Source organism: Balaenoptera borealis (genome assembly GCF_965194805.1).
Source record: "Balaenoptera borealis genome assembly, chromosome: 13".
NCBI classification, from domain to species: Eukaryota; Metazoa; Chordata; class Mammalia; order Artiodactyla; family Balaenopteridae; genus Balaenoptera; species Balaenoptera borealis.
In genome coordinates, this window is record NC_138870.1 from 28,308,693 (window position 1) to 28,324,098 (window position 15,406).

The 15,406-nt window shown below is 39.7% G+C and overlaps 1 protein-coding gene across 3 annotated transcripts in view; it reads right to left on the reverse strand.

Annotated features, from left to right (window-relative positions):
• Nucleotides 1-9,822, reverse strand: part of PKP2 (plakophilin 2) — a 95,569-nt gene extending 85,747 nt beyond the window's left edge. Inside the window, exon 1 of one of the 3 annotated variants that reach the window (XM_082352145.1) lies at nt 9,413-9,806. In XM_082352145.1, the coding sequence (XP_082208271.1) occupies nt 9,413-9,626 (214 nt within the window). In that variant the 5' untranslated portion in view covers nt 9,627-9,806. Of the gene's footprint in view, nt 1-9,412 lie in introns of all 3 variants that reach the window. The other 2 variants (XM_082352144.1, XM_082352146.1) reach the window with 2 other exon arrangements.
• Between the last annotated feature and the right edge of the window lie 5,584 nt (nt 9,823-15,406).

Below are 15,406 nucleotides of genomic sequence, written 5' to 3' on the forward strand. Positions count from 1 at the left end.
GTTCGTGGGAAAATATCTTGATTTCTGGTCATCTATGCAAGTGTTGTCCAAAATAATAAAATATTGTTAGGGTTAAAAATAGAAAATTAATTTCCATAATCAGTTCTTTGTGACCAGCTTTATTACCCAATTGGTTAAATTTAATATAGTTATGAAATCAAATTGACAAGCCTCTATTGTGACTCCATTACCGGTATCTGGGCACGTTTAAAAATACAGCTTCCCTTATGGTAAGTAGATGATAGAGAGTTGCTAAACAAACAAACAAGACCTTTAAATAACCTGCTTATATTAGAGAGAAGAGAGTAGCATTCACATTCAGAGAAGCATCTTTTCTTTCAAGCGTCTAGCACTCTCTGAGCATAGGTGAAAAACTGATTTGGTTCACACTGAGCTTTAAAAGGAGAATGTGTAGAGATGGAGGTATAAGAAATTCCCATGAAAACAGGTATGCATAGAAATCAGTACGTGTTCACTACCAGTACTGATTTAAATGATACAATTTATTGTGCTCACAATCACAAGCAGTTGCCTTCACTGTGTGGATTCACAATGGTCTTTTTGATGGAAAGAGATTAGATTCTGGAAGTCTAAAAGCTCTAAAAGCTTTCACTTTCTTGTATTTGGTCTTTTCACAGCAACCTCTGGGTAACAACAGCTCTCTTTCTCCATATACCTTAAAAAGATTTAACTACATGACCTCTTGAAACTTATCAGAAGGAATTTGTATAGCAATTCATATTTAAATAGGTCCTTAAAATAATTTACTAACAAAAGTAGGTACTTAAAAGAAAACACAAAATATGTAAGGACCCATCAAGAACCATACATCAGGACTCCTGAGTTGGTGAAGGATTTTCCTTTGCCTGTGTGGGCATATAACATAGAATTCATTTTCCTGGACTTAACATTAAAAAAAATTATTTCTTTTATCTTCTTCTGTTTTCTACTTTCTAAGAAAAATGATCAGATATTCACGCAAACCGCAGTTCTACAACCTTGTATACAACTCAAGTAAGCACTTGCTCAGGCTGGAAGAGGAGTGGAATTTGTTGGTTTAAAAAACTATGGTGAAAAATTGTTTTAAAGCAGACCAAAGCCTAATAGTGTTTTGCATTATTGAAAAAGTAACAGAAAGTGTGCAGTGCTGTAACTTACCAGTTAAGAAAGCTCACATAATCAACCATGAGGAACAACTCAGTGTATTGAGTGTACAGTTGGAAAGTACTGGCTATGAGTTCTTACAAAGTGGAGTATGCCAGGAGTCAGTGTTGGTAGTACAGTGGTGAGCAGAGCTGGCTTCAAACAAAGTTGAATATGCCAGGGACAGACCAACAATCCTAGCAAAAGGGCCACACACTCCATGTGCCACTGTGTCACTAAGTCAATGGCTATCACCCACTAATAATATACTAACCAGCCACCAGAAGTCCTTATTTTTCAGGAGCCTCTTACGCAGTTTATGACATCAGTTTATGACATTTTTGGGGTAATCCTCAAATTACTGCTCTAGATAACCACAAAACACATATTTAAAAGGCCCTTTAAAAAAAAAAAGGCCCTTTTATACTGCAGGTGTCTATATCATGTATTTTGTTTGAGTAGCCAGAATGTGTGATTATAAAATTTGTGATTATAAACTGGTAACTTAGCACACTAGTAAAGCACTAAATTGATACACACTGGAGGTTTCTAAATCTATATGAATTCCTGTAATTTATCACCTTACTTTGGCATTCTTGCCAATTCATTTGCTGAGATACCTCATAATGATCACTTGTAAAACTTTAGAACCACAATGACAAATAGCACATTGTACTCACAATGATGCAACTAATAGTCAAAAAGATGAATTTAAAGAACTTTTTGCTTTAAAAAACTTGCTATAGGTTTTTGTAATGACTCAAGACATGATATTTCCACTGCCCCTCACTTGCCAGTACTAACCTCTTCTCTCCCAACTGATTCATAACTGCTGTCCCTTCTTTAAATCCACCAAATCTGCCAAATGTATTTTCAGAAAACCCCTGCATTTTTTCATGTTTCTCCCCTACTGAAACATCTTGTGTGCCTCACGGTGATCAAATCTTTAACTTGGATCAGGATGGATGAGGGAAGGCTGCCTATACAGGGGCACAACTGAACTGAGTTTTGAGGGGCGTGTAAGAGTTAACCCAGCCAAAAGAAGGGAGAGAGGAGTGAGGGCAGTAGGGGGTAGGGATAGGAATCGAGCAAGATAAATCGCTGGTGTTTGGTTGGGTGTGGGAGTAGTGGTGATAGGACCAAGTTTGAGAAGATGCAGACATCAGATCATGGAGAACTTGGAATGCCATGCTGAATAAGGATTTCACTCCTGTAGAGAACAGAAAGAAACCGAAGTAATTTAGATCAGGAAATGATGTGCTGAGATTTTAGAAAGTTTACTACCTAGGTGAAGAATGAATTGAAGTGAGGCCAGATTTACCTTCTTGATATAAAGAATCACATCTTTTACTACCATTTCTGGCACAGTCCTTCATCAGCGCTTGACAAGTTAATGGTTGATTAGTCAATATTTCCTTGTACATTAAAAATATCCTAGTTATACACATTCAGTTTGCACTTAATCCTTCAGGCCTACATCTATCCTGTGGATTACCACAGTGGAGCCAAAATGTGAAGATGATAGTTGCGTGCATGCTTTTGTCTTGGAGTGGATGGAAGGTGCTCAAATACTTCCTACTGTTTCTCTGTCATTCTGGGAATATAGAGAGAAAGAAAAAAAATTTTCCCCCAAATGCAGACAGACTCTAAGTGATTAGAAAAGATGACTATGTTTGTTGTGGCAAGCTTGATTCTACATCTGCATAATATATATTTACCGTCATTCTCTTATCTGTATGGCTTGTGTTTTATCTGCAATATTTTGGTATTCTATAATAAGTTCCTATGATCTGTCAAGAAAAGTTTCCATTTATTTTCCTCCTTCAAAGAAAAAGGTAATCAAGATACAATAATTTGGATGTGATCCTCCTCACCCCTATCCTGTGAACATATTAGTGAGATTTAAGATAAAGTGGGCCTAGAAAAATGGTACAGATGAGCCGGTTTGCAGGGCAGAAGTTGAGACACCGATGTAGAGAACGGACATATGGACACCAAGGGGGGAAAACTGCGGTGGGGTGGGGATGGTGGTGTGCTGAATTGGGCGATTGGGATTGACATGTATACACTGATGTGTATAAAACTGATGCCTAATAAGAACCTGCAGTATAAAAAAACAAACAAACAAAACAACTAATACTAAACTTTCATTGGGTTATTTGTATGCAAATATGTTAATATAAATGTTTCAGACATTACATGAAATTTCTAAAAATCTTATATGTTCTGGTATAATGTTATAAGTCATAATCCTAGTTATTACCTTAAAATGTATATCTCAGAAATAACTAATTTTCTTATCTACTGCATTATTATGAACTTTCATCAAATTTTTAACTGTGGTCATTTTTAAGTCTTTTGTCATTTACAGACAGTTCTGTGTGTACTATGATGCTTTTGCAAATATGTTCCTATAAAAGGGTTTCATCTTTAAGAAATTCATGGAAAAGACTCTGACAAGTACAGGTTTCTGGTAACTGACTGTACTGCTGAACTGAATGAATAAACATTTTCAGAACTCTAATGAAAAACTGATGAACTCATAAAAGTGCTAACAAAAGATCAAGATGAAAAAAAAAATTAATTACATGGGACTGAGTGAACTGATGAGGATGAGTATAATTTTTGTGACTTTCTGTCTGAATTAAAAAAAAAAAAATCCAACAGGGACTCAGAGGCAAAGAATATACAAATCAATTTTCACTGCAAAGTAAAGGAGCTGTTACAGTGGAGGATTACTGGACTGAATGTCAATATTATGACATAGTATGAGTGTGTTTCATGTTTGGTAATTGCAATCATTGTCGCTTTTGTTGTGGTCATCCATGTACAATGCTTGGTGTCAGTCTATTTATCTCTTGTAAAAATAAAATACAGTATGTGTGTGTGAAAAAAAAAAAAGATAAAGTGGGAATAATTTATTAAGCTTCTAATGAGCAGTATTTTCTCCTGGATATCAAGGAATTGCAGAACTTCGATTATGATGCTTTGGCCAATTAATATTGTTAAGCCTAAAGCTGATTATTTCAAGAAAACAAATATGTGAATTCTTTTAATGGTAACAGTGAGCTGTGTTTTCAAATGCTCAAGATTCTTTTTTCTAAATATGCCTTTTCATTTAAGTCTACATATTGATTGGGCTCCCCAGCTCCTCTTTAAGCACTTTACTTAAGAATAGAGCAACTGTTTTTATGTCCTATATCCAATCACCATTAATGGCATAACACAAAATATACACAATAGATTTTTCAATCATTCTATTATAAGAGGACCTGAAATTCTGCTTATTGTTCTTATCCTAATAAGTCAGGGGAGTGAGATGGCTCATTCTAGCACAAAGATTAAGTTTTCTACTAATTGTGTCTATTCCCCCTTTTACTGTTTACTTCCCCAGAAGGAGTATGGTATTTATGTCTTCATACATTTGTGTACAGGCACAAAATAGTTGGAGTCCAACATTTACCTCAGAATTGTATGACTTAAAATTCTTGAATGTCATCTGAGATAGTATCAAATGATCTTATTACAGACAATATTAATCAAGTCTGATATATAAATTCCAGAGGTTTTAGCAACATATTTGTTATACATTATTATCATAGATAGGTTGCCAATAATATATGCTTGCTCTCAGAAAAGAAAAAACTAAAGCTTTTAATAGTTTCTATTGATCAGACCAGAAACTCAATGAGTGTAAAATTAATGTTAACTATTTGAAGATAAAATAAAGTAAATATGTATGACCTTATTTTAACACATAGGAAAAAAATTTAAAGCTGATATCCAAAACAATTAGGAGAATAAGCCAATGTGAACAACAAATACCTAGAATATCTAATTCAAGTGAGCTGTTCCCATGATTGGAACTTACTAACACAGGGCATAAATAACATTAATGCAGTCTTTTAAAAAGCCTAAGTGAACAGTTGTTTTCTCTTAAGGAAATTTCTTGCACCTTATCTGGAACACATAGAGCAATGTACTTTTATAATCAAACACTGTTAATACTTCCATTGGTTCTGAAGCACCTCTACTCACGCCTTCACTCAAGACCTTATCCATAAAAGATGTGTTTTCACCACTTCTAGGGGAGGGGAGTTAATTTTTTTGTAATCACCATGCTGTTAACATTCTATTTCCTTTGACTTATTATAATCAGAAGAATTTCTAAAAAAAAAAAAAAAATGCAGTTTTTTTTTTTTTTTTTTTAAGTCATTGCAATTGATCTGCTAGACACTGGCAGACAAGGAAGTACATTAAATCATGTGGCACGACTGACATTTTACAATCACAGCAGCATGGCCATGTCCCTGCCACCCCACCATCTAACTTTTTTTCCTTCTCTCCTGATTTCTCCTACTTTCTAAATAGCTAGTCGACTCGCTTCCAGAATTGCTTCATTCCTGGCATTCCTTTTTTTGGCAACAAATAATTCATACAGGATTTAAACAATGTCTAACTACCCCCCCCCACCCCGCCCTGGGCCTCTGCCCCACAAATAATACCTACTAATTGCCTTTTTTGCTACCTTAGCCAATTTTCAGTCCTTTCTCCAAAATTCCTTCTGATCACAGATATTCAAAACATCTTGGCCAGGAAAACCATTTAAGTATACAGCATGCCTTTGGCTGATTTCCAAAGAAGCTGCAAATTCTATTAGGATATTGTTCATTGTGTTTTATAAGTATTGTATACATACAACAATTTAAAACATGACTTTCTTCCTTACCCAGGCACCCAAGGGGGAACTGTTGTAATAAGTAAAGTAGTAGTACTTTCAAAGTAAATGTAATAAATAGGATATGGAAACTTAAAATTCTTCCCTTTGCTAATACTGAACTTGCAATTCTTAAATGTCTTCTATGTGACTTTTATAAAAGAATTTTTAAAATTTCCTACAATACAGACTCATCTCACAATGCTGCTATACACCTCTGTTCCACACTGCCCCCCCCACCCCGCCCCCAAGAGTTACAGCCAATTTTAAAATGTTCAACACAATTTAAAATAACAAAAGTTAGAGTAATTTACAATGAAAACCACTCACTCATATAAAGGCATTAGAGAGAAGTTGACAGTTTAAAGACCCTTGCAGGGTATTTATCAACAAATCAGTCACATTTATCTCATCTCTGTTTTCAGCAGATTATCTGCTGCCTCGATCTTACAGGTATGTCAACAATTCAGAATTCTCCAGGTCCCTGGAGCTAACAGCAGTTAACACCAGGGTCATTTCTTCCCGGAATTTATGTTGATACAGGATTCTTTCCAGACCAGCACTGTTTCAACAACTGCCTGTCTGTTTCAACTTTAGAGACAGGATAGTAATACGGAAATAATAAAAACAATACTCACAACCATAAGGAGCCCCCAAACCTTTTCAAAGAACTTTAATTAAACAACATACACAAACCACCCCTGGTAATTGTTCCATGGTGTGTTAATGCTAAATTCCTTTGAAGCTGATTTCCTCTGAGTCTCAGAAAGCTGAGGTTTAGAGTAAGTAGGTGTTGTTTGTTGCCTTATCTCTCTGCCTGACTGGCACTTCCGTGTAGGCTGAGTGTATTTCAGCTTGTTGGGAAGCTCCTGTTGCAATAAAAATATTTCAAACACTTTGTTCCTTAGTTGGACTCAAGCAGTTGCCCTAAGCATTGGAGCAGAGGCATCATGACAGTGCCCTTTGTTCTACCATATCAATTCTGTGAACTGTGTAATATTCCTGCTGTTCCCTCCTAGAATGCTCTTCCTCCAAACCCTTCCCTCTGTCCAATCCTACTGAATTTTTGAGACCTAAAATCCCAATTCCTCCAAGAAGCTTTTCAAAATTCCCTTCAGCTAGTAGTCTAACTCATTCTTCTAAACTCTATAATTTGTTGGCTGTTCTTCCTTTGGGTAGCTTACCATTTTTTATTTGATAACGCATTTTTTTAGAGAGAGCATTTTCCTTCTACAGACTTTGAACTCCTTGCTTTAAAGCAAGGAGAGTGTATGTTTAATTCAGTACCTGCATAGTGCCCTGCATGAAGAACAGACTCACCTGACAGTTCTTGAATTCACCAAACAACATGAATGTGCCATTGTCAAGAGAACAAATCATGTGTGGGTTTGGGACTAAGCATCCAATAAATATTGAGATACTGACGCATTCTTCATATGTGAAATGGATCTGCATATCTATCTCACATAATTGTTTTAAGGATATAATAAAATGCAAACATATTCTTGAACAGGGTTAGGCACATAGCAGATGCTTGGCAATGCTCCCTTTCCTTCTGTTCATTCCCTGCATTTATTGAATAGTTGATGTCTGGTTGCTCTTCCTGGCCAGCCATTCTCAGAGGGTAAGAAAGGATATTTCAGGTGCATCCCTTGTGTTCCCCTATGCAGAAACAGCTAGTTTGGTTCCAGTTTGGCACTGGACCTGCACAGACTAAAGGGGTACAATGACCCCACTGGTCAAAAATTGGCCTCAGTTGTCCTAGGGTCTTTAGTCAGACTCCTAAATGTAAATATACGTTCTTTTTTTTCCGTGTGCTGTGGCAGTTCTGTGTCACTGAGACCTCCCCACTCAGAATTATCTCAGTTTTATTTAAAGGAAAATGGGATGGGGGCTTAGAGAGGCTTAAGGTTTAATTAAAATCCCACTTTCTATTAATTACCAAAAAGCTTAACAATATAACTGATGAGTGGTTTAAAAATTCAGGCTTGGGAATTTAAGTACTACCAGTTCTGCTACTTACTACCTGTGGGAAATTGAGTGTTACTTAACTGCTTAGTTTCCTCATCTGTACAATGGGGATTAAAGCACCTTACCTCACAAGCTTTTTTTTTTTTTTCTTTCTGTAAACATAAGTAACATAATGAATGCAAACCACAGAGTTCAATTCTTGGCACATAGTAGGTACACAATTACATCAACTGTAATTATTAAACATCTCTTTACCTTTCAAGTATGTAAATATTGATTGCCTGATCCTTTAAAATTCTTTTACATAAATGTAAAACAATACAGCTTCGCAGGGTCTGCTGTTTTAAATCTCTGATCTGGTCTGCAAGCATTTTTCTTTTTCCTAATGGGTTCTACATTTGCCATTTCTCAAGTTAACTTCCTAGAGAAACAGTTCAACATTGGAGGAAACAACTGATAACCAAACTTAACTGTTTAATTTCTTTCTTCTGGTTTCCATAATAAGCCTAGAATACTTTTATAATGAAAAAATAAATTAAACAACTAGTAAAAGAATTACTGAGTGGCTCTGATCATCTGACTTTTAGGAGGAGAGAAATGACATTTCACGTTCTCTAATTTTCACAACTGGTTTGCCATCTTCTTCCCCTTCCACCTCCTTTGACTATCAGTTACTAATATAGTGTTCTTTGTGTGTGTGTGTGTGTGTTTGTGTTGTTTTAACTCTGTTCACCTCCAAGTTTAATTTTTCGTAGATACTAGCGCTGTGCTCACGAGTGCGTCGGCGGGGCGCAGCAAGGCGGGCGGGGCTGCTGCCGGCGGGGCCAAAGTCCCCTTCTTTCTCCTCCTCGTCACCCGCGGTGGGGGGGGGGGGTGATTGTTCCCCAGCCTAAAGCCTCCTACCCAATCTTTTCACTTCCTAGATCAACCACTCGCTCAGTACACTGGGTGGAGTGCCCCGAAGTACCTGGGCAAGGCACCACAATCGCAATTTACAGGTTGTAGGAGCGCCAGTGCTTTCAGGTTTTGTTTTTAAAAATATTTATGGAGGTCATAGATCCTTTAAATTTTTTAGTAAAAGCTAGGGGCGCTTTCTCCCAGAAAAATGATCTTACCAAATTTCTGCAGAGAATTTCAAAGTGTTTACAGACTCCCGGAGCCTCCAGATGAAGTCCCATGGGGTGGGGGTGGGGGCGGGGGGCCTAGGGGAACAGGTTAAGGAAGGGAATCTTGGACTGAATTCTTTTCATATATATATATATATATATATATATATATATATATATATATATATATATATATATATATATATACACACTTAATATACGTAGATACATATATGACACATCTGACTAAGAGGTTGTTTTTAAAAACAGTGCTTTCCCAAAGTAAGCTGGTCTGAGTCCGGAGGCGCGACAGATCGTACAAAGGGCCGGCGACCCACAGGTGGTCAGAACACCAGGTCCCGCACCCTCAGGAAGAAGCGAGTCGAAGCAACTGGGCGCTGAGGGGGAGGGAGGGGGAGGGAAGGGATATGGGGCAGGGTGGGAGCGGTGCAGGGCACAGCGGGGCTCCACTCACCGTTGCCCACGAAACTGCGGCCCTTCCGGGCCAGGGTCTGCTGCACCTGCTCCTGGATCCGCAGGCTCTTGACCGCCTGGCCGCTGCTCCCCGTCAGCTTCAGCTTGGCCTCGGAGGGCAAGGCCAGGCTGGAGCTGTCCAGCTGCCCCAGGATCTGCTGGCCCAGGACTGTACGGATGTAGCCGCACTCAGCCGAGGAGCCTGGAGCTGCCATGGGGCCGGAGCTGGCGACCGAGCCACGAGCCTGCCGCGAGACCTGCGGATAAGCTGCGGCGGAGCCCCGGGCACTGGTGCGAGCCCCGCCCCGCCGCGCCGGCCCCGCCTCCGGCCCCGCCTTCGCGCCGGTGAGAGGCCAGAGCAGCGGCGAGCGAGGCCTCGGGAGTCCCGGCGCCAGGCCTTCCCCCGGGAGAGGGGGCGCGGCTCCAGCGCTGCAAGCGCAATCCGCCAGGGAGCGGGGCCGGGCGGGCCGCGCGCGCCTACACCTGACGAGTTGAACTCCTTGCAGGGAAGCGGGAGAGGGGCGCGGTCCGCCCCAGGGCGTGCACACTCTCCGAGTCACCTCGGATCCTGTGGGCCGGGGCCGCGCTCCGCTCTCTTTGCCTCGCCCGGCCTCGGCCCAGCCCTCGAAAAGGATGTGATTTCCGCTTGATTGCTCAAGGGCCGACCTCCAGGCAAGTGCATACTGGAGAGTCACTTCTGTTCTTGGGCTGGGGTTTGCCTCTGGGATCCCGGAGTGAGTAGTCTATCTGGTTAGACTCTGTCAGACTCTTCGAAACATTTCGTGGACCTGGGGTGAGAAGGGGCTATTTGGTCAAGCGGAAAAGGAAGTAGGAGGGAAATGTGCCAAGAAGATGTCTTGTGTAAAATAAGACATTTTAAAATAGTTTGTTTGTTTGTTTTGTTTTTCCTTTAGTACAGTTTCACGGACTGTGTCCTTTTTGCACAGATGCAGTCCCGGAAACCTATGTTCTTCCTCACTGAGAGTTTCTGTTTTCTCTTGCACATACTCAAATTGTACCCAGTACACTCTTGCTCACCCACTCCTCTCTTAGGAACACACCCACACAGAGAAACTCCAATAAGAGAGCACATTTTCAATAGGTGATACTTTCTAACAGCCCTGCTAACGATGATGAAGTCCTGTTTATGATAGGCTCTTTGTAGGGGTCCCATGGAAGGAGCCTCTGACTTTCAGTCTTATCTTCCACAACTTATACTTACCCGGCTATTAGTTATATTTCACACTTAGTTGACTAATGAGAATTTGAGAGCTAAGCTCAACAGAAAGAGTCCTGACCTTAAAGTTTACAACAAAGCCACTCGTCCTGCTTTCCCTCTTTGGACTTGAGAGGCAGAAAGAAAAACATCTACCCCTGGTATTAAGATAATCTTCCCTTTGATTGCTTGGGATTGTATGTCCACTTTCCCTCAAATCACTCAATTATTGCAGAACCCCACTTATTCAGTGGCTGGAGAACACAGCTTCCCCTGTCCTCATTTTCCTACAGCATACCCTTCTATCTTTACACACACAATGCACAGGTATAAGGCCTTCCAGGGGGTGAAGAGGAAATCAAGAGGCCCAAAGCCTGGACAGCTGGAGCTGTGATAGCTCTGCCACCCTTTCTCAGCTTAAGTGAAGCCATGTGGATGGTGGATCTTGGATGCAATTCCTTCTATCCCTGCAGGACCAGTCTTGAGGTAGATTATACCTTGTGAAGAACTCAGTTATATAGCCAGATGTAAACATCCAAACCTGGTGCTGAGATTCAACTGAAAAGAGAAGGGTGAACTGAAGGGGAAGTGATATAGAGACTTCCAACATCAAACTCCATTCCTGGTCCCTTCTTCTTCCTCTCCCCCCTCCCTACTCCTGGCCTCCTCTGGCAGCTCTGTGAATGCTGCATTGAAAGACAATTTCAGTACCTGCCCCACAGGGTCAGCTGGGTCATTCTTTGTTTTTTGTGCCTGGAGAGCCATAACTTACAAGGTCAGCTCTGTTTCCATCTAGATCCTTCACCACGGGGGTGGAGAGGAATGTTTCTCATTTATTTATTTGATTGAACCAAACTTCATTTACTTTTTTCCTCTCAAATTGATTTTTTTTCCAAGTGTGATGTTGTAACTGACTAGCCTAATATCCTATTGAGCACGTAGACATCTTGGTATTGGGTAGTTGTGTGATTTGACAGGATGGTTAAAAGCACAGCTTGTGAATGAGGCAGATCTGGGTTCAAATCTTAGCTTGTCCTTTGTATACAGTGTGGCCTTAAGCAAGTTTCTTTACATTTTTAAGCCTCAATCCTCTTAACTGTAAAATGGGAGTAAGAAAAATACCTACCATGAAGTGCTGCTGTGAGGATTAAATAAGTGGTTCATAAGAAACACCCAATGAATAACTGCTCAATACTCTTTAACAAACATCCTCCTGAGATCCAGTTTTGGATTTCCTCACCTCCTTCAGGTCTCTGTTCATATGTCAACTTATCATTTGGATGAGATGCTTTCTCTCTCTCTCTCTCTCTCTCACACACACACACACACACACACACACACAGAGTCACTATCTGCCTTCTCTGCTTCATTTTTCTTCATAGACTTATTTTCATACACATGCTTTATATTTAATTTATTTGTTGTTTCCCTACTGGACTGTAAAATCCATGTAAGCAGGGACTTTGTTTTGCTCACAGCTGTCTCTAGGACCTAGAATAGGGCACATAGTAGAAGACAGAGATATGTTGAATGAATGAATGAATCATGTATAAAAACACATATATTACATGAGTGCTCAACAACTGTTAGTATTTAGGTATTCTACTAGTTAGCTATGTAATAGTCCCTGTAAATAAAAAACAAACTAAACTGAGGTAATTTTTGAATGCTTTCAGGATTCAATGATTCATTAGAATAATCCCTTTGAAAATAAGATAAACATAGAAATTAATTAGAAGAATACCTTTGGAGGTGAGAATCCTATTGCAATAGCAATGGTTATTTACAAGGTAAGAAATGCAGATTCTGGCATTGTGCCCCCAAACATAGTCTAGATGTACTTCTGTTCCAACAGAGTGCAGGCCCTGTCATTTTCTCTGCATTTACTGGGAAAGCTGCCTAGCCGATTTCGTAAACTGTGAGCAATACGTGTGAGATAACTGCTAATCGTAGTTTCTAGCCAACAAATTGAAGCATGGAAGTTAAACACTATGAATACTTTTGTGGTGTTTTGCTGTTCTACAATCTGCTACTTTTTAGTGTTTAGGTTCAGTTTTGAAAACTCTTCCATCTCTTTTTTTTTCATTTACCAACAGAATCTGATAAAAAGAAAAAAAAAATAAAATCACAGGAAGATTGAAGTGGAATGTAAATAACATAACAATTATGAGGCTACAGTTCCTTCTGCTGGAAACCTACAATAAGAATTCAAAAATTCTTGAGTTTTAACTTGCATTTTTATCTGATTTACACACTATAACCTTAAAACACTAATCTTTTATTGTTTTCAAATCTTTAGTTAGGGCTTCCTCAGCATAATCTCTACTTTCTTTAACCATATATAAATTCCAATATGAAAAATCCAGGAAGTCACTAAAAGACTAAACATAGTATAAATTTTAGAGCAGAAGTAATATTTTAGTAGGGAACATTAAAGAACATTAATGGCACCAAAACTCTTTGGTTCAGATTTAAAAAATAAACTCTAACATTTTCATGAGTATCTTCCCTTATGAAATATTTTCCTGTTACTATTTGTAGGCTACTAATATCTATTGCTTTTAAAACCTATTTCCCGTCAATTCCCTGGCAGTCCAGTAGTTAGGACTTGGTGCTTTCACTGCAGTGGGCCCGGGTTTGATCCCTGCTTGGGGAACTAAGATCCCTGCAAGCTTCGCAGCCCGGGCAAATAAATAAATAAATAAATAAATAAATAAATAAATAAATAAATAAAACGTATTGCCTAAATTAGTGTAAGAGACCTGGCAGATAGAAAATTTAATATAAACCACGGGCTTTATTTCCTCTTTTAGCAAATGGATATGTTGCCAAGGCAATGGTAACAGGTTTATCTTTAGCCACATATAATGAGGCTGGATCAGGAGTGGAAAAGGAAGCTCTGAACATGTAGATGCTGAACACCACTCTCTGATGGGGACTTTCAACAGCAGTGAGGGTTAAAGTGTTTATCTTTTTTTTTTTTTTTAATTTTATTTATTTATTTATTTATGGCTGTGCTGGGTCTTCGTTTCTGTGCGAGGGCTTCCTCCAGTTGCGGCAAGCGGGGGCCACTCCCCATCGCGGTGCGCGGGCCTCTCCTGTTGCGGAGCACAGGCTCCAGATGCGCAGGCTCAGCAACCGTGGCTCAGGGCCCAGTTGCTCCGCGGCATGTGGGATCCTCCCAGACCAGGGCTCGAACCCGTGTCCCCTGCATTGGCAGGCAGACTCTCAACCACTGCGCCACAAGGGAAGCCCCAAAGTGTTTATCTTTAATGCAGACGTTCGTTTTATCTGCTATTTTGGATATATTGTGAGTGTGTAGGTCTGAAAATTATTCTTTTTAAAAGACCCCAAATATGATGTGGGAGATGGAAACCAGGTGGGCAACCATGAGGGCTGGCAATGAGCAATCTGTTCATACGGAGGCTTTCAAAAGTTCCTTTCATGACTCCTGGGCCTGTATGCTTTCGGTACATCAGTTAAAACGAGTACCTTCTGGGTGGATGACTACAGCTGATACATTAATGGTTGTCAGATCTTCCATCTCATGGCCAAAGAGGCTGAAGGGAGGGAACAACTTGGTGGATTTCCACCATACATTTTTGGCTTCATATGAGACAATGTTTCTTACTTCTTTGTCTCTGCCACAGAACCTAGCAATGAGGTTACTAGCAGGTGCGCAATAAATAGTTAATTGAATGTAACCTCTCACCTATGGGCATTTTGATTAATTAGCTTGCCTCAGAGGGGGCCCAGGTGCAGCTGGGGATCCTGAAGGCGGTGGCTTGGCCTGAAACAAAAATCTCAAAGTGACTTGAGTGCCCAAGGGAGCACAATGTTTAGTGTTTTTTAAGCTTATGAAGCTATGAAGCTTAAGTTTATGAAGGTATCAGAGACAGTTGGTAGAACTGATTTTTTGTAACTTTGTAGAACAGCGGTCCCCAACTTTTTGGCATCAGGCACCGGTTTCGTGGAAGACAATTTTTCCACGGTGTGGGGGGCATGGTTCAGGTGGTAATTCGAGGGATGGGGAGCGATGGGGAACAGCAGACGAAGCTTTGCTCGCTTGCACGCCGCTCACCTCCTGCTGTGCGACCCGGTTCCTAACAGGAGGCAGACCGGTACCGTGGTTGGGGACCACTGTTGTAGAGGATCTAGCACCTCAGCATCATGCATTGTTTAAATTTTAAAAATTATTGCACTATACACTTTTTGAATTGTTTGGAAATTATTTGAATATATGATACTGATTCATATACGTGTATGTATATTCAGTGACAAATAAATTATCTGTATTTTAGATTTGTCTCCTTTTTCCATACATACTATTATTTTTTTGCAATTCCAAAAACTGAAGTATTATATTCCATGTAGAAAAATAATACTGGCTTGGATTTTAAAGGCCTCATCACCCACCTTTTTTCCTTCACAAACATTATCATAGAATGATATTGGGCTGGCCAAAAAGTGCCTTCGTTTTTTAAGTAAAAATAAAAGACACATTTATCATTTTCACCAATAACTTTATTGAACAACGTATTCACCCTTTTGTTCCCTACCTTTTGCCATTTTTCAAGCAGATTCATAATTCCATCTTCCCAAAACTTTTTATCTTTTTGAGCAAAGAACAATTCCAGGTGCCTTTTACAGTCTTTTACAGGGAATTGAAATTTTTTCCATTAAGAGAATTTTGTAAAGATTGAAATAAATAGAAATCTGAAGGTGCAATGTCTGGTGAATATGGCAGATGACTCAGAACTTCCCAGCCAAGCTGTAACA